The sequence below is a fragment of the Mustela nigripes genome, chromosome 3, assembly GCF_022355385.1.
Source record: "Mustela nigripes isolate SB6536 chromosome 3, MUSNIG.SB6536, whole genome shotgun sequence".
Taxonomy (NCBI): Eukaryota; Metazoa; Chordata; class Mammalia; order Carnivora; family Mustelidae; genus Mustela; species Mustela nigripes.
In genome coordinates, this window is record NC_081559.1 from 186536536 (window position 1) to 186554637 (window position 18102).

Consider the following 18102-nt stretch of genomic DNA (forward strand, 5'->3'; position numbering starts at 1 on the left):
GCCGGTATCCACTCCCTGGGCCCAGATCCTAACGGCAGGTCCACAGAGGGAAGCTGTAGGCATCACCAATGTTGACGAGGAGACTGATCCCGGTTTCATCAGCAGTCTGGATCCCACTTCCGGTTTCTGGAACATCACGTCAGCGGGACATAGGTAGGGACAGACCAGGCCTTGAAGTATATCTCACGCATCACCTTAGAAAGAACGGCCCTGACAGTCTCAGAACTACTAGAGTTGTCTGTGAGTGACCACCGAAGCCTGTGTGTGGAGCACTGTCACTGTGCCACAGACAGATTCTGGCTTTCCCCCCTCACGGCTGGTCACAGGTGGGAGACTCTCGCTGCGGAGAGCTGCCAGCAGATGGCTCAGGGCCCCGTTTTCGAAAGGCTAGTGGTGACTGTGTTTCTTACTGAAAAATGTTGCTTTCCCATTAAAAGCAAAAAAAAAGCCCAGCAGCTACTAGGTCTGCTACTGAGTGATGAGTAAGAAATCTAAGAAAGCGATGATTTCTAAGCCAAAAAACAGGAATTCTGTAAAATTAATTGTAGACTGACTGAGCCTGTAGGGCGACTTTACACAGAAAAACTGATGAACAACAGGATTGACGTTTAGTGGAATTGGGAAAAGAGAGTTTATGATTTGTGGTATGAAAATCTGCACGGGTCTGACCTTCAGCTGAATGTTACTGGGTTTGGAAAGTCCTCTTAGATGAAACCTGGGGATGCCTGAAGGGCGGGGATAGCAACTGTGGACAGGTCAAGGTCACATATGACACGCCGGTGTGTGTGTGTTCGGGAGCCTGCACTGCTCTTCCCTGGCGTGTCTCACCGGGGATCCGAGCTGTCACCCTCCACAAATGTCTCCTCCTCTGTGTGGCCTTCCCCTGTGGCCTGACACCATTTCTCAGCATTTCCGCAGCATTCTGTTAACACGTCAGCCCTCATGGTCAAGAACACTCACTCACTGGCTCGCCTGTCTTCCTCACGAGGCCATGGGCTTCCTGAGCAGATGGGTCGAGATGGCCCACACGACGGGCACGCACGCATACGGAGGGAATGGCCAGCCACACAGACATGTTTGCGCACCCACTGTGGTGCCACGGCCGGATGACAGATGTGCACCAACCTGCATTTGGGCAAGTGCGGCTTTTTCCAAAAACCCAAAAGAATTGCAACACCTTCACGCAGGCTTTTGAAGAGGCCCTCTAATGCATTCAGCTGAATTACCTGTCAGTTACAGCCCGAAACCCAAGGAAAAGAAGCCACGACGAAACTCAGGGGCAGGGGCGTCTGGGTGGCTCAGTGGGTTAAGCCTCTGCCTTCGGCTCAGGTCATGATCCCCGGGTCCTGGGACTGAGCCCTGCATCAGGCCCTCTGCTCAGCGGGGAGCCTGATTCCTCCTCTCTCTCTGCCCACCTCTCTGCCTCCTTGTGATCTTTGTCTGGGCTCTGCAGAGACTCTTGGTTCTTGACTTGAATTGTTGCTTGGCTAGTAAGGAGTTCTGGGGAACTACAAAGTTAGGAAAGATGGAAACTACGTGCCTTGTGGGTGTAATTTTGTCTGTGGTCAGTTGTGCACATTTATTCACCGTCAGTGATGACGGAGGACCTACCACACGCGGGCTCGACGCTAGGCCCTGCAGACACGAGAGACGGTTGGAGTCCCTGCTCTCGTGGAGCTTACATTCTAGAGAGACCGAGAAGCAAACACAGAGTACTAATCCACGGTGATGAGGTGCTCTGAAGGAAGTGGGGGGGAGGAAGCTCCTTTAACGAGGGGGAAGGGAGCCAGCCTCTCGAGAGCAGGACACGGCTGCGGGGAGCCTGGTGTGCCTGAGCAGTGAAGAGGCCGTGCGGCCTGAGCGGAGGGCGAGTGCTGGAGGGTCAGCAGCCCCCCCACCCCGCCCCTGCAGGGTCCTCTAGATCCTGGGCCAAGCGGCTGGCATTCACCCTGAAGCACACCAGGAAAGCTTTACAGGCGAGAAGGGACTGTGTCTGATTTACATGTTGAGCAAACCTTCTGACAGATACTCTGGCTGTTGTGAGAATGGGTGACTTTGCTTTTCTGAGCCTCTGTTTCCTCGTCTGTAAATGAGGCTGACAATAAGCTGCCGCACGGCTGCGACTGTGACTGGAAGAGGTTTCCGAGCACCGTATCTGGTGCACAGGGAGTGCTCAGCACTGTAGTACTGCCCTGGTTTTTAAACGATCCTAGAGATCTTCCAGGATGCTTCTTGGCCTCGAGTACAATCACACCCGTGTGTATCCAAGCCCTCATCCGGCGTGCGTGCAGTCTGGCCCGTTTGTCGAATATGCTAGGTGTCCAATGCCCGCTGTGCCCCACACGCTGCTGGCCCTGACTTTAGGATGACTTACCCCAAGGAACTGCGCCTTTGTTTGGGGGCCCGTGAGGTAGTGGGCTGGGAGGGTCGGATAGGGTTCTCTTGTGTCCGGGTGGTGGGGGAGGAGGCCTCTTCTTGGACAGGGTGGAGCTGCCACTAGAGGTCTGGGTGCTTAGAGGGAGTGTTGAAGGTGGGCCAGTTGGACCTAGAAAGGAATCGAATGGGGCAGGAAGGTTAATCCCAGTCTCACAGACAGAAGAGCCTGTATGCAGTTACTTCCACACACCAAATATGGTGCCGTACACAGACAAAGCGCAAAGCTGGATATGGCCAATTCCATCAACTCGGTAGTTCACAAACAGGGGTTTCAAAATTGCTGGTAAAATTAAAAAAAAAAAAATCACAAGAAAAGAAAGGGAAGTGTGTGCTTTTAAGGGAATGCCAATCTCATGGAAGGCTAATGGGGTTAAGATCCTCATTTAGGTGTCACAGGAAAAATAAAATATACATTTTTAAATGAATAATTTAGTGGGACCATCACAACATCTACTGAGGAAGAAGGCACACAACACTACCAGCAAAATCAATGGAGAAAGAACAGAGTATAGGCTAGCCCTTCAGGGGGCACAGGGTGGGACCTAAAAATGTTCACAAAAGAGGTTTTTCTCTCCATTACAACTTTTTCTTTTAGTCACTTATCTTTGCCTGAAGTTTTTTTTTTTTTTTAAATAACTTTTATCAAGAATGAAGAATGATCCAAAGTAAAGAATTATCTGGGAAAAAGAGAAATTCAAAAACTCTTTTATCCTTCAATTCTGAGTTGTTCTAGGAATCACAAACCACCTACTGGAAGCCTGAATAAGTTACACAGAGCAGACCCTGATTTCTATCATGTAAAAAAAGGCTCAACTTTCTCCAGAGGTAAAGACGGGATGGCAGTAATGGTTAATATTCCAGACACACACACACAAAACCACTACTGCAAAACCCTGAGGTTTTTGACCTAATGTTTTAAGAAAAAAAATGGAGTTTGTTTTTAAGAGCGGTTCTGGAATTAGTATTATGGTATTAGTTTTGTTTATTCAAAGTGACGCTAGGTGGCTGGTGGGCACCAAGCACTGTATGCTGGGCACCGTGGCAAGCTTCTCTTTCTGGAGCATTCCCAGGTGCACAGTTTAACTGTGTTCATGGAAAACTGTTTCTGCAAGCAGTTAAGATGAAAAAACAAACAAACAAACAAACCCAAAAAACCAACAAGAACCACTAAACAAAAACAAAACCCAAAAATCAAAAAAGGAAAGAAACCAAAAAAAGCTAAGAATACTGCCACACCAAATTTTTAACACAGGAGAGTAGAAACCTGGTGATCCAGAAAGGCTCCAAAGAGCTTTTTACATTCTGTATATTAAAAGGAAAGATTAATAGTAGTAATCTGGCTTCCTTCCTTGGTAAAATAAGCCTTTTATTCCCCTTACTGACTCCCAGTCAGCACCAGCACTGACTTAGACCAGTGATTCTCAGAGTTAGTCTCGCCTTGGAGATCAGAACCAACAATCTCAGTAAGACCATCATTGGTTTCCAGATACGACGGGCTGAGCTTTATAGGTTACCCCCTCTGTCCTACTAATGTGATACCTGATGGAACCTTACTGTTAACTCCAAGTTAAAAAAAGGCTAGGGTACCAGTCCTGCAGTTTCAGAAGCCATCTCATAACAATAAAGTGACCACTACTACAGCCTTCTAATGATTTGCACTTTTCAAAATGTGTCTGTGGGTTGCCTGGGTGGCTCATTCGATTGAGCATCTGACTCTTGCTTTCGGCTCAGGTTGTGTTCTCAGGATTATGGGATAGTAGTGCAGGATCTGCTGTAGATTATCCCCCCTCCCTTAACTCCTCCCCCTGCTCCCCACGAGCATGTGCATGTGCATCTCTCTAAAATAAGTGAATAAAATCTTAAAAAAAAATGTGTTCATTCAGGCTAGTTCCCTTGAATTCTCATTATTGCCCCCCTCTGCAGTCTAGGAAGCAGGAATCTGGAGCGTGTAAGGTTTCACGGCCATGGGGTGTGGAGCCGACAGTGCAGGTCTCTGGGACTGGCACAGTGCTTGCCCATCTCACTCTGCTGTTCATGAAAGCCAGGACTGGGCTCTGTGTTCTGGGCATAAAGCAACACCGACAACAGCAGCCAACGCTCAGTATTAGGAAGTGTTAACTTTCCTCTTGCAAATACATGGAGAACAGAGACTAGGGATGATGAAATTCTCCAGCATCTCATCTTTATCGCCACCTAGGGATCCTCTGATGCAGCCCATCTAAAACTCACTGCATCCGGTCCAAATCCTGCCTGGAAACAAAAATTGCCAAAGATAAGGCACTAATGGGGCTGTGTCTCTGAGCAAAGCTGAGTGTGTACTTGATCAGAAGTGATCTGACCACAGAGTCATCCTGTAACCAGGAACCAAGCAAAATCCAGCCTCCTGAACTAGCATTTCAGAAATGAAGGGACCAGTGTTCTTTGCAGGATTATATCCTTTGTTTTTCTTTATCTGTAATCAAATATTGATTGTTTCCTTGTTTACTGACTGTCTCCCAACCAGACTGTAACTCTATCAGGGCCAGGGTTTTTTCTGGTCTAGTCTAGAGTAAGCTGCATTTAGGAATGTTAGTGCTGGGTAAACGGACAGATGAACTGTTATTTCTAACTTTTTAAGGAAGACAAGGGTTTCACTTAGGGTGCCCAACCAAAGACTAGAAATAGGGGGGAAATAGCAGGGACACGTTAAGTTTTAAAAGAAATATATAATATTGTAATTTCATCCCCAGCAAACATACACACATCAGACCCACCTGCTGTTTTGTGATCGCAGCTATAGAAAGGGAGCTATAAAATCTGGCTGGCAGGGCACGAGTTAGAAAAAGGTGGAAAGACTCTATATGAGGTCCCAGAAAGCAGACTTAAACTTTCTTAAGATTTAAAGATCTCAGGGACACCTGGATGGCTCAGTCAGTGAAGACGTCAGTGACCTCTGCCTTTGGCTCAGGTCTTGATCCTGGGGTCCTGGGATCAAGCCCTATGTCAGGCTCCCTGCTCAGTGGGGAGCCCACTTCTCCTTCTCCCTCTGCTGCTCCCCTGCTTGTGCTCTCTATCAAATAAATAAAATCTTAACAAAACAAAAAAGATGTAAAGATCTCAGAAGACTTTTAAAATTAATAATTAGTCTCAACCACTAAAGGGGATGTTTTATGCAAAATAATCTAAGTCCTGACTTAGGAAGGAAGCAATCCTGACAGGCTAAAGAAAGCTAAAACAAAACCAAATAGAATGAATACAACATCAAACACAAAAATGGTGGGAAGCAAGATTAACAGGGTGGGGAGGACTGGAGGTGACTCTCGAAGGGCCTGCCAGGGCCCGTGGAAATAAGAGAAAGTGTCCCACTCCTCATTTGCCACTAATACTATTATGTCAAATTATCTTCTTTCTTAAAAATATGGCTCTAAAAAGGTTCGAGAGCTTCTATAAATAACTCTGAGGGGAAGGAAATTTTTAGAAGGTCTTCTCAGAGGAGACAGTGAGCCCCCTGCTCCTTCCCAGATGGTGTGTTTCGTTCGCAATCCCATGAGCCCTCCCAGTCACTCTGTTTGGATGTTCTAGCTCCAGAGATGTCCACTGGCTTCCTGGGGGCTGCCCTGCCACGACCACCTCCATGTCGTCAGCTCAGGGAGGCCCTAACGGAGGTCTATAGCTCAGACGTGTGCCCAGCGTGTGGCTGGGGCTCAGGAAGCTCGCACTTGAGGGCACTGCCCATCTCGAAGCCACTATGCTCCCTCTGGACAGTTTGCAAAGCCCTGGCTCTACACTCCTGGGCCCAACCGTGGGGACTCACAAAAGTCTGTGGCTAGACCTTCCCAGGAACTGCTGTTTCCTCTCTTCACGAAAGCCGCCTGACAGGACAGTAATAAATTCATGGACTATAGAGGTGGTTTACACGAAACCTCATGAGATAGGACTCGATCGTCAACAACAAGGAAATGTATCTACCGAGCCTGGAAAAACTGTCCTTCTGAAAAACATGCATGTATGCCAAAATACATACTTTAAAAAAATCCATTCCTAACTGAAATCACCATTGGCATGCTTTTCAAATCTCCCCCTACATCCCCTAAATTCTGCAGACCTGTCATTTACTGAGTAAAAGCAGCACTGCTGTGGTGATCACCCACCGGTAGGAGGTGAGACGCAAGGCTCAGAGTTTAGGAAACCGGCCACTCACATGCACGAGTCCAGCTCTCTGTGACTCCAGGCCAGGCACTGATCCTTGATGATACCCTGCTGTCCCCCTGCGAATGGCCCTACATGTCCCTGACCAGAACACTCGTGCCTGACTGTGTTCTCTCCTCACCTCTGTGCCTATCGGTGAGGGGTCAGCCCAGCTGGAACCTCATCCAGAGCCTTCTCTAAGCCTCCCCTTTACCCGGGGCAACGGCTGTTATCTGTGACTTATCCACCACAAAGCGAAATGGCTCTCAGTATTCTCTATGTTGCATTAAAGCTGGATTTTCTCTTCCTTCCCAGGCTGAAAGCTCCCTTGGGGTAGGATTCATGTCGTCTTCATGTCGCTCAGTGCCTGGCACATTGTGAACACAATACAAGTCTATGGAGCTCATTCATGGCATATCTCAGGAGGATGCTCTCTCATTGTCCTTGTACATTTGGTTTTTAGTGAAACAAACCACCCAGAGGGTCTGCCAAGCTGGGAGGCCAAATTAAAGTACATCTTTAAAATTTTAAGTAAAAAAAAAAAAAAAAAAAAACAACAAGACCCAGAAGACGGCTTTAAAAACTATCTTGATGATCTCTGAAAACACGGAAATACAATGTACATGTTCTAAACACACCATGCCACAGATAGTAAGTGACAACAGCAGAAATTCTATCTATATACAGCTCTGGAAAAGACAAATGCTTTTCACAGTATGGACCTGAAAGGTTTGCTGCTTTAGAGAGTTATAGATGGGGCGCCCAGCTGGCTCTGTCAGTGGAACGTGAGACTCTTGATCTCGGGGTTGAGTCTGAATCCCACACTGGGTGCAGAGATTACTTAGAAATAAGTAAGATCTTAAAAAAAAGTAGATAAAGACACAGTGTATTTCTGCTGAGAAGGGCCCTGTGTGTAGTAGGGAGGCACCATGATCACTGCACTCGGGTGGGGAAACAGAGGCACGGCAAGGTGCGGTAGAGAGCAGGGGGACGCGCACAGTCAGGAGCAGGCTGGGCAGGGCTCCGGCACGGCGGGTGATGCAGGAGTGATGCCGCGCTGCGTACTGTGCGGCACGGGCTGGTCCCCATCCTTCACCCTCCTTCTAGGACCCCGGAAACTAACAGCACAGTGCCTGGACTCAGGGGCCCAAGGGTGGTTCTTTCCTAACTACTCAGACGTCTCGCATACAAGAAGCACAACACAATCCTTCTGCTTCCCTGTCCACAGGTGGCAGTCGGTGACTTGTTAGTGAGCCTGTGCCAAGTGGCCACCCCTGAGGGCCAGAATCCCAGACATGCTCTTGGCCTGCAAGTGGCCAGTGCAAGAGGACAGATATGCCATGCTTTAAAAGGGATCGAGGAAACTGACAAAAATAGGCCAAAAAACCCACAAAAAATCAACACGGATCAGTGATGACAGTCCTTGGGATGCTTCGATATAGAGCCACTCAAATGGTGATCTTCCTATGAGGTTAAAAAAAAAATCCATTTAAAGTGTAAAGTCAAGAGCATAGGAATAACGCTGCTACTAGGAAAACCACTCCTAGGCCAGCGGTCATCATCCCGCAACACACCCTGACGGCGGCGGCTTTGCGTGTGGAGGAAGCTTCTTCTTGCCCCCCCGCCCCGCCTCTCTGCTGACCGCCATGGGCCTCGCATGATAGCCGTAGAAACGCTGTCTAAGATGCTCACATGACTGTTTGGCCATAAGCTGCACACATTCTGTAGAAAGACTTTCAGCGAGTCCACCATCACACCCCCAAGATACTGGAGTCGTTTTAGGAGAGTCCCCCCCTGCCTGGCCACACATTTCCGGGACATGCTTTTCACGGACCTGCTGTTGTGCATTCACTCAGCAAGCACAGACACAGCGCTCCCTCTCCATGCCAGGGGTGCAGGCCAGCTCACTCGCAGCCCCTGTGCTGCAGGAGAGCAAAAGGAAGACTCCCCGCCCCTCCTGCTCCCCTCAGGCTCCCCCAGTGGCACCCAAGGCCGCCGAATGCATCCGGGAGGATCGAACACGTTCCCGGCGGTGGAAGGCTCGCACGCGCTGGTCACCACAGACATGACTTCACAGTCTCTGAGCAGCGCGCCAGCATGGTACAGGCCCAAGCATGGTTCCCACACCAAGACCCTGAAGCTTGGCAAACTCAGCTCCACACTGAAGAGCCCAGGGCAGGGGGAGGATGAGCGCGCTCGCAGGAGCCCCGTCTCTCGGGGAGGGCCAGGGCAGGAGGCTTCCTGCAGGAGGGGGAGGGAGGTTGGCCCCGCAGCGTGGCTCACAGAGGGATGTGGCTCAGATGCGTGGTGCTCTCCAGCTTTGCTCTGGGATCACGAGGTACTTCGTCTCCTCACCTCGGCAGATGGGGGGTGCCACGTGGTCCCCACTCTGTGGTTCGAGCACGGTGCGGGGCCGTCACTGCCTGTTGGGGGCTCAGACCAAGGCTGCAGCCTGTCCGAAGCAGGAAGCCACGTCACCGAAAACGCGTCTCAAGCGCACCCAGAGGTCATACAGGCGCTCGCCTGATATTCACAGGCGCTGCTTAATGTCAGATTCCGCGGTCCCGACTCCACCAACAGATGGAGGAAACAGCAACATATCAGCGCTTTGTGTTTCTTAAAGCTTGGAAAGTCAGCTCTTGTAAGTAAGTCAAGTAAGCGTCCCGAGGCCAGACTCATCATTCATTCACCTAACGACTGCCTTCCTTGAGTACATGATGCCTGCGTTAAGCAGCTGGCGTCAGAGCCCCTGCTCGTGAGACTGGGGGGACATCACCCTGGCGCCTTTTCTCCCCAAACAGCTTCTTTTGGAGCCAAGGAGCCATGTGGTACAGTGTCAGCAGCGGGCCCCTCTCTGGGCGCCCACTCTGTTAGGTGCTCGGCTAGATGCTGCCCATATACCCCATTAACCTATATAACCTTTCGTGTCACCCCGAGTCTGCGTTGCTGTGGGGTACAGACGTGCAAGCGGACGACAGGAGAAAATCGCAGCTCTCCAGCTTAAAGTCACTCACAAACAGTTAAATCAAACCAGCCAACCACAATCACGCAGTGTCTGTCTCCAGTCCCTGCTCTGGGGGATGGGTTGTGTGGCACCATACTGCTCCCCGTGGTCCTCCATGTTCTAGAGACGTCTGTGGCCACAGCCCGACAGTCCCAGGGGCGCCTTGCCCAGGACTTCAGGGCTTTGCCTGTTACAGAATGCTTTCTCACCATATTGGCTCACTGGATTCTGAGGACAAGATCACGAGGAAGGCAAGACAGAGATCAAGCACCTTCCTCAACGTGGGGAAGAAGAAACCAGAAGGTCAAACTGGTCTGACGAGTCTTAAGGGACATTTTTACCTTCCACCCACTAATAGCCACTGTGTGGCCGGAAATCAGTTCCTCACCCTTTCCCGGGCTCAGTTTCCCTAGCTGTACAATGGGCAGCAGACTGTGATCACCTTTGAGCATCCCCCCAGCTCTCTAAAACCCAAGTTCTAGGACATGAATTTTTTGTTCAAAGATGAAAAACAAACCAATCTTGGCAAGCCTGAAGAATTTCAAGTCTAAACAAACATACTGTACAGTGTGGGGTGGGGGGCAGGTGCTGATCACGAGGGAGAAACGACTGCATGCTTAATCCTAGAGCTTTCACGAACTCTCACTGGACTTCACATCCTAAGAGGGCAGGCAGGAAAATGTGTCTAGGGCTCAAGGGTGGTGAGATTGGGGTGCTGAGCTGCCGTCTCCCCACACTGACGGACACCTGCGTAAGCACAAGGGGGCTTTGCTTGATGGCGATTTAGGTCAAACTTCCCTGCGTTCTGAGGAGGCAGCTGGAGATTCTTGAATGTTCCTGTGCTGACTAGAATAATCACTTCCCCCTCTCCCCTCTATACTCCTCTTATTAGTGGGACTTTATCCTGAGTGTCTGCTATGCCTCGCCGGAAGCCACCCTCCATCCAAGCCCTAAATTCACAGTGTGGAAATGACCACTGCTGCAAGCAGAGACCACGACATCACTTCCATGGAAAATGAGCAACCAAATGACAGTCAAGATGTCCTTGTTTTCATGCAAACGGTTCTACCAGCTCAACAGAGTGAAATGAAAAACACATAAGGGCCACAAAACAGAGGAGGATTATCTCTGCACAGAGTCAGCTGATTTATAACAATGTCTTCTAAGATCTCCATTCTAAACATGATCGCTTTTCCAAATGGAAGGGCACGCGAGCCAGGCTAGCTGCAGGGCACAGGACCATCTCAGGCCCCTTAGAAAGTCCAGGGGAAGCCTGTGCGGCTTCTGTCTCCCCGCATCTGACGTCCCGCTACAAGCAGCCTGCAAGAGCCCTCGGCTTCCAGCAGAGAGGAGTTTCTCTTCTCTGTGTCGGGATTTTGGGGGGTTGGGCCTTGGGGGAAGTAGCTTGTCTGGGGCTGACCACAGTGGCCATGGTCAAGTCTCTGAGCACTTGTTTCAGCAGCTGGATCACTTAATATATTTGGTCTTTGTTTTCTGGGCCTCTGGTAAAGCGCTAGTTAGAATTTATTCAAGGCAGATGCTTGGCATCGAGTCAGACAGACTATTTTATGGGTTTCTGTGGCCCCCTGAGATAATATTCCAGAAAGGGGTGTAGGAAGGTGAGGCAGCCTCTTGGTCACTAGGACGCTGGTTCCTTCTCTCCTGCAAACCTCCTCCAAGATTCTCAGTCACCTGGAGGTTCTCTGACAGGTACAAGCCCACCCTGTCTAGAGAGGTGATCACTACTATGTTGGTAACCAGGGTCAGAGGATATGGTCCCTTCCAGCGTTTTCTTCAATTATTTTATCTGGTCTGGAGGTTCTCTGTGGTCCTCTCTGGGGTCCACAAAGGGAGATCTCTGGTCTTATCCAATTGCTATTCTAACAGGGGGACAGGATTATGCAGAGGGGGCAGCCACACAGCACTCCCATCGTGCTGCCCACATCTGTAACACGAGAGACTCGTGTTTGAGTAAGGAATCCGAAACCTTATTATGTACATTCTAGTGTGTAATGTATTGGAAGGGTAAGAGAAACACTGGCGGGTCAAACCACGGCTCACGTGTGCTGTCTGTCACTCTTCCCCTATGGTCGCTAGTTATCTTTGATGAGCACTGTTCAAGCCAAAACCTTATTTTAGCATTTTCTCCACTATTTTATGATCTATGAGGCCATTTGGGGTCCCTCTAAGAACACAGCTCCCATTTATAACACTTTTCAATGGAGAATGAGCTCTGAAAAAACACTGTTCTGAATAAAGCTCACATTTCTCAGAAAATAGGCCCAGTGTGATTCAAATAGGCACGGCATTGTGCACGGAGGGGCCCTCGGAACCTGTGTGAGCACGGGCTGAGCACACAGGGGAGCCTGCGCTTGCCTTCGCTGGCCGAGACCAAACCCCAAGCTTCCCCCGGGCTGGGGTGACTCCTGAATGTTGCCATTTCTGCATCTCGACTCGTTGCCCTACTGGCGGGAACACACAGACGTTCAGAGCTGGACACTCTCTGTGGATGTAGGATACAGGACAAGCACGTCGTTGCCACAGGCCAGGGTGGTGGACCATCAGCCCTCAGTGCCAGCCTGGCGAAGGCTTTGGACAGTGCACTACACAATGCACCTCTTGTGGGTAGAAGTTTTCCCAGGTAGTATCTCATGGAAAAACAATCCTCATCAGAAAGGTCAGGAGAGTAGGCTCAGGTCATACAGGCCTGGATTAGAATCCCCGAGATCTGGAAATATGAGGCCAGTCACTCAACCATCTCTGAACCACAGTCTCCCAGTCCACACAATCCCAGCAACTGTAGGACCCACCTCATTTTCTGAGCACAGAATAAGAAGCACTGGCCTTAGGGCCTGTCATAAAGCAACTGCTTCGCAACTACTAACTACTGCTATTCCTACGAACATCTCCAGCAGACAGACGGCTTAGTGTAGAGAAAAGTTAACTTTTTGAAGAACTGCAATTGCACACTACATCACACAACAAACAAGACAGGTTTGGCGCCCAGTGGCCCTTGGAATGAACTGCAGCTCTCCCACTTATAGGCTGTGTGACCTTGGGCAAGTCACTCTACCTCCATAAGCCTCAGTTTCCTCATCTGTAAAATGGGCACTAAAGTGTACACCTCACAGGACTTTTGTGAGGAGAGCACAGCATGACACATGAGGAATGCCCATAATACCACCCTCCTGTCGGTAGCAGATGGCAAGGCCCCTATTTCAAGCTGTCCTTGACATCACATTCTGTGCTCTGCCACTGGGATGCACCTTGCGATTTTTACCTCAAAGTTGCGCAGACCACGCGCTTTGAGGAGGGAGTTGTGGAACCCTTCTCAAAGTCCGTACCTTTCCCGGCGTTTCTAGGAGGCAGCGGAGGCGCCTCTGTGGTCGGTGACGTGGGCGAGTCTGTGCTTGTGGAGACAAAGATCTGGTTGGTGAAGGCGCCGTAGGAGAGCCGCTGTTTGTCCCTCGGAGTGCTGAATCCCGGCAGTGACAGCTTGTCTTGGGGAGAGATGCTGGAGGAGTGGCAGAAGCTCTGAGGCCTCGGGGAGCGCTCTTTCTTGATGGGGCTCGGCTGCGGGAGACATAACAGTGCAGGGGGTGAGGTCTTCATGGAGGGCTACGCTTCAGGCTCCGTCGGGACAGGGGGCTCCTGTGGCTCTGCATGCTCTGAGGTCAGCCACGACCCAGCCCAAGAGGAGGGATGCGGTTCTTGCCCTCCTGATTCTCAGTTCACCTTTATCAGGGTCACACTAGTCACACACAATCAGAAATATTCAGAAGCCGAAGAGCATGGTCAACGATGTATCCTTTAACTAAACAGTCCCCTGCCCTCTGGAAGGCACTTCACCAGCACTGAACTGCTCTCCCACCATGTGTGATCCCTACAGTGTGCTCCTTCCCTGCTCAACCCTCTCCGGTCAGAGTTCTGAGTCCTCGCTCCCTTTTCATTTCGCAGCCCCTTAGGAAGTGGCCTCCACACTGTGGTCCTGATGATTCACACCTGTGGGCCAATCCTGACCTTTCAGATTCTAAACTGTCATCAATGGCCTCTAAGGTGTCCCTCATGTTTGCACTCCTGGTGACAGCAGTGGCATCTGTGTAACTCCTGAAGACTCAAGTTCACCGAGAGCCACCAGGCCTGCGTGGATAGCTGGGACCTCTGCCTGCTGTAGGTGCCCACCAGCCCCCACGGAAGCACAGACCTCGTGAGCGGCCCTTGGTTGCAGCTGCTTTCAGCCCCGGCATGTTTCCCACACTGTGGCCAGAGCTGGTGGGGAAACCTGCTCCTCTGACAATTCACCTCTGTTGATTAAATGGCTTCTGATGGCTTGGAGAAAGCCCAGAGGCCAAATGTGGCCCATACTGTGCTTCCCTATCTGGGCTGCCTGACTCTGCAGGGCAGCCTCCTGCCTCTCACACCCAACCATCCGAAGGCACCTCACACCCTGTGCTTCTAACCAGTCCTCAGACTTCCAGCTCTATCACGACCCCGTGGCCGTCACACCTGCTGTTCTCCTTCCCTGGATGTGTTCTCCTCTCCACTTTCTGCCTGGCAAGCTCCTCCCTACCCTCAGAAACCCATCTCCAGTGGTACTTCCTTGGTAAGGTCTTCACCATTTTCCAAGGCCGAGACAATTTTTCTGTTCTCTGAACATCCCCCCAGCCTCTTATATAAAATAGTTATCCGTTGTACTTCATCTCTTCTCGAAGTGGGGAAATGTCTTTAGGACACCTTGTGGGACTACTCCTTACATGCGGCCTAGGAAAGAAGAAATGCTCCACACATATTTGCTGTGGGGCGCCTCAGTGAAGCAGTCAGTTGGGTGTCCTACTACTCTTGGATTTGGCTCAGGTCACTATCTCAGGGCTCCGTGCTCAATGCGGAATCTGCTTGAGATTCTCTCTTTCTCTCCTTCTGCTCCCCCAGCCCCATTCTCACTCTCTCTGAAATAAATCTTAAAAAAAAAAAAAAACCACCCACATATCTGAGGAAAACTGCAAGAACGAACTTTCAGAGGTAGTCATGAACTACCTACGAGAGTCAGAGAAAACTAGGTTTAATCCCCAAACTGTCTTTACTAACTCTGAGATTTCAGGTTGCAAAATCTGTGTGTGTCAGTTTTCTCTTCTGTAAAATGCGGCAATAACAATGCCATAGTTTGCTTTTGGTGAAGAAGATCTGAGGTAGCACAGGCAACTTGCTTCCAACTGCCTAGTCCATACTTACGTTCTTAACACCTCACAACTTTTTATTTATTAAGGACTGTTCTGATGGCTGATTTTATGTGTTCACTTGGCTGGGCTGTGGTACCCAGGTATTTATTTGGTCAAATACCAGTCTAGATGCTGCAACGTTTAAATTAGATTTTGAGTAAAAAGGATTACCCTCCATCATGGCGGTGGGCTTCATTCAGTTAGTTGAAGGGTTTTCTTTTTTTTTTTTTTTTAAAGATTTTATTTATTTATTTGACAGACAGAGATCACAAGTGGGCAGAGCAGCAGGCAGAGGGGAGGGGGAAGCAGGCTCCCCACTGAGCAAATAGTCCGATGTAGGGCTCAATCCCAGACTCTGGGATCATGACCTGAGCCGAAAGCAGAGGCTTAACCCATTGAGCCACCTAGGTGCCCCAGTTGAAGGGCTTTTGCAAAGAGACTCGGCACCTCCAGACTCAAGACCACACCATCAATTTCCGCTGGAATCTCCCACCTGCCAGCTTTGCCCGTAATACCCTGGGGACTCACTGGCTCCCACAATCACGTGAGCCACTCCTAAAAATAAATTCCCATCTCTCTCCGTCTTCAACCACCTCCTGTGGGGGCTGGTTTACCAGAGAACCCTAACAAAGCGATGGTACCCAACAAGGATCAGAGACCGAGCAAAGAAACTGGTCCAGGTCACAAGACCAGACCCAGTCTCATGAAGAATGATCTCGGCCACACAGTCCAGGCGACCTGGGACCAGCAGCAGGGACTCAGAGGCAGTGTTGGAACTCACTTTGTCGTCCAGGTCGTCATCACTCTCATCCATCTCCTCCTGTCGCAGGTTCCACTCATACTCCACATGGACGTGGGGGTTGAACTTCCCAGATTTAGCCTGGGAAAGCTGAAAGGAACAGCAGGTATAACCATGTTCATTTAAGCGTTAAACATCCCACTATTATATAACCACGGAGCCAATCCCACCTCAGTCTCGGTTTCAAATGAATCACCAGCAGCTGTTTGTAGGGTAAAACTCTGATTATACAGGGTTGGGCTGCTGAGGGACCGGCTCCGAGGAGCTGCCCAGAATTACAGACAGAGGCTTTCTTATTTTGAGAACATGGCTTCTCTTGCAAATTAAAAGCTTTCTTAAATATTAAGAATGAGCCTCAAAAGTGCAAATTCCTGGCTGGAAGGCAAAATCAGAGTTAGTGAAGTAAGAGATGTAAGCCCTTTAAGTCAGACAGTCCCGGTTCGATCCGTGGCCCACTTTTCTTCTCCATGAGATGGTGGCAGGGAGCACTGTAGCTTTCTCACAGGGTTCTTGTAGGAACAGAAACCTACAACTGCTGGCCTGCAGCCGGCGCTGGGCGGAAACTCAAGGGGATGGAACTTACCTTTCCTGCCTCATCCTTCCCCACCAGTAAGAGAACCACGCTATGCTAAGGCCCAGAGGGATAGGAGAGATCCAACGAGACCAGAAATATGGGGCTGGTGGGGGAAGCCATGCATTTAACATTTTGAAAATCATTATACGCTGAACTTGACTTGCCCAATTTTTGGAATTGGCTTCCAAATAATTCTTCTTTACTACTGAGCTGCAGTGAAAGCCTAAGGGTCTGGCATATAAAAAGCATGACCTTAATTCACAAGCCTGTCTGATAATCGTCTCTCTCAAATGCCTTTTAGCTCCTATGTCGTAAGGGTACTGAAAAGACACAGGAATGGCAAATCCATCATTCTACCCCCTTTTCAAATGGAGACCTAGTGCTTGTCTGAATTCCTTTAGTCGATGTTCAGAAAGATGCATCTGTTTCTTCTATCCCAACTCCAGTTTCTGAGAACGACACTCCAAAGCAGCTGGTGTCTAACGGATGCCCCACCTCCGTTTTGCTTACCAGATCTTCACACTGGGTAGCTTTTAATCTCTTTGCTATGTCCAGGGCAGTCTCCCCAGCCTGGTTCACTATAACAGAGAGAAAAGAAAACTGCATAATTATCTCAGATAGACCTTGAAAAGGCTCCGGACAATAACAAATCATTATCGTCTTGGTTTTAGCCAACCGGATGCTGACCCCTGTTACTAACACACCAGGTCACACTCTTACCGACGCCCACGGTGGGCTTACTCCTGAGCAGCAGCTTTAAACACTCGGGTTTACTGTACATACTGCAGTAGTGCAGAGCCGTGTTGCCCAGGGCCGTCTGTTTATCCAGGTTCCCACTGAAAAAATATGATCAGAAAAAAGTATAACTTAAAATATGATTTAAATAGGACATAAATAATTTAAGACTACAGATTAACCACGTATTTCTGTGCAAACAATGGAGTCAAGCTTGAGACCTACTTACAAGCAGGGCAAGCTAGGGTGCTGCTAACATTGCACCCATGTTTATAAGCCAACTAACGACAGCACAAGCCAGCACTGCTTGAGTGCCTCCTTATGGGACCCTCTCAGCTTTTATGTACCTTGGTTCATTAAATCTTCATGACCACCCAGTGGGGTAGCTTATGAGCACCTTTGTTTTACAGATGAAAATACCAAGGCACAAAGAGGATGAAGTACCTGCTTTTGACACTATCAGGGCATGGGAGACAGAGCAGGGATTTGAAAAAAGGCAGCCTGTCCCAGAGCCAACACTCTTAACTACCACACTGTACTACCTCTAAGGAGGACGTGTGGACATTTATACGGGGCTTGTGTCCAGGCACCATATTTCATATGTGGGTTCAAATTCCCTTGCTATTTTGACCATTCGCCTTTGGATGAGCTACACTTCCTCCTAATAATCTGTGGCTTACAGAACTACCCAGTGAAGAATAGAGCCAAGTCCAAACTTCCTGTGTTCAGTATTGTAGTCTTATTAGTATGTCCCAAATCTGAATTACCTACTGAGTCAGGCACACACACTGTAGTTTTTTTCTTTCTTTCTTTTTTTTTTTTTTAAGATTTTATTTATTTGAGAGAAAGTGAGAGCATCAGTGGGGATGGGGAAGGGTCTGCTGAGCAGGGAGTCCAACATGGAGCTCGGTCCCAGGACCTCAGGATCATAACCTGAGCTAAACACAGATACTTAACTGACTGAGCAACCCAAGCACCCTGACACTGTAGTTTTATAATGAACTTATGATCAATGAAAACTCACAGATCCTGTTGACCTGTGCTATTAAGTCTTCCCTCTTTCAATCTTCTCTAATCCAGCAAGTTTTGACAGAGACAGGATTTTACATCCTTCTATGCCAAGGGTTGCCAAACTATAGCCCACAGGCCATGTCTGGCCCTACATTTGTTT

At 49.3% G+C, this 18102-nt stretch overlaps 1 protein-coding gene across 2 annotated transcripts in view; it reads right to left on the reverse strand.

Moving 5' to 3' along the window:
- The window catches only part of ASAP1 (ArfGAP with SH3 domain, ankyrin repeat and PH domain 1), a 349235-nt gene that overhangs the window by 19736 nt on the left and 311397 nt on the right, over positions 1 to 18102 (reverse strand). The window contains exons 21-25 of one of the 2 annotated variants that reach the window (XM_059395172.1): positions 16917 to 17032; positions 16707 to 16774; positions 15605 to 15712; positions 12952 to 13180; positions 2375 to 2545 (exon numbers count right to left, since the gene is read on the reverse strand). In XM_059395172.1, the coding sequence (XP_059251155.1) occupies positions 2375 to 2545; positions 12952 to 13180; positions 15605 to 15712; positions 16707 to 16774; positions 16917 to 17032 (692 nt within the window). The remainder of the gene's footprint in view (positions 1 to 2374; positions 2546 to 12951; positions 13181 to 15604; positions 15713 to 16706; positions 16775 to 16916; positions 17033 to 18102) is intronic. The other variant, XM_059395173.1, reaches the window with a different exon arrangement.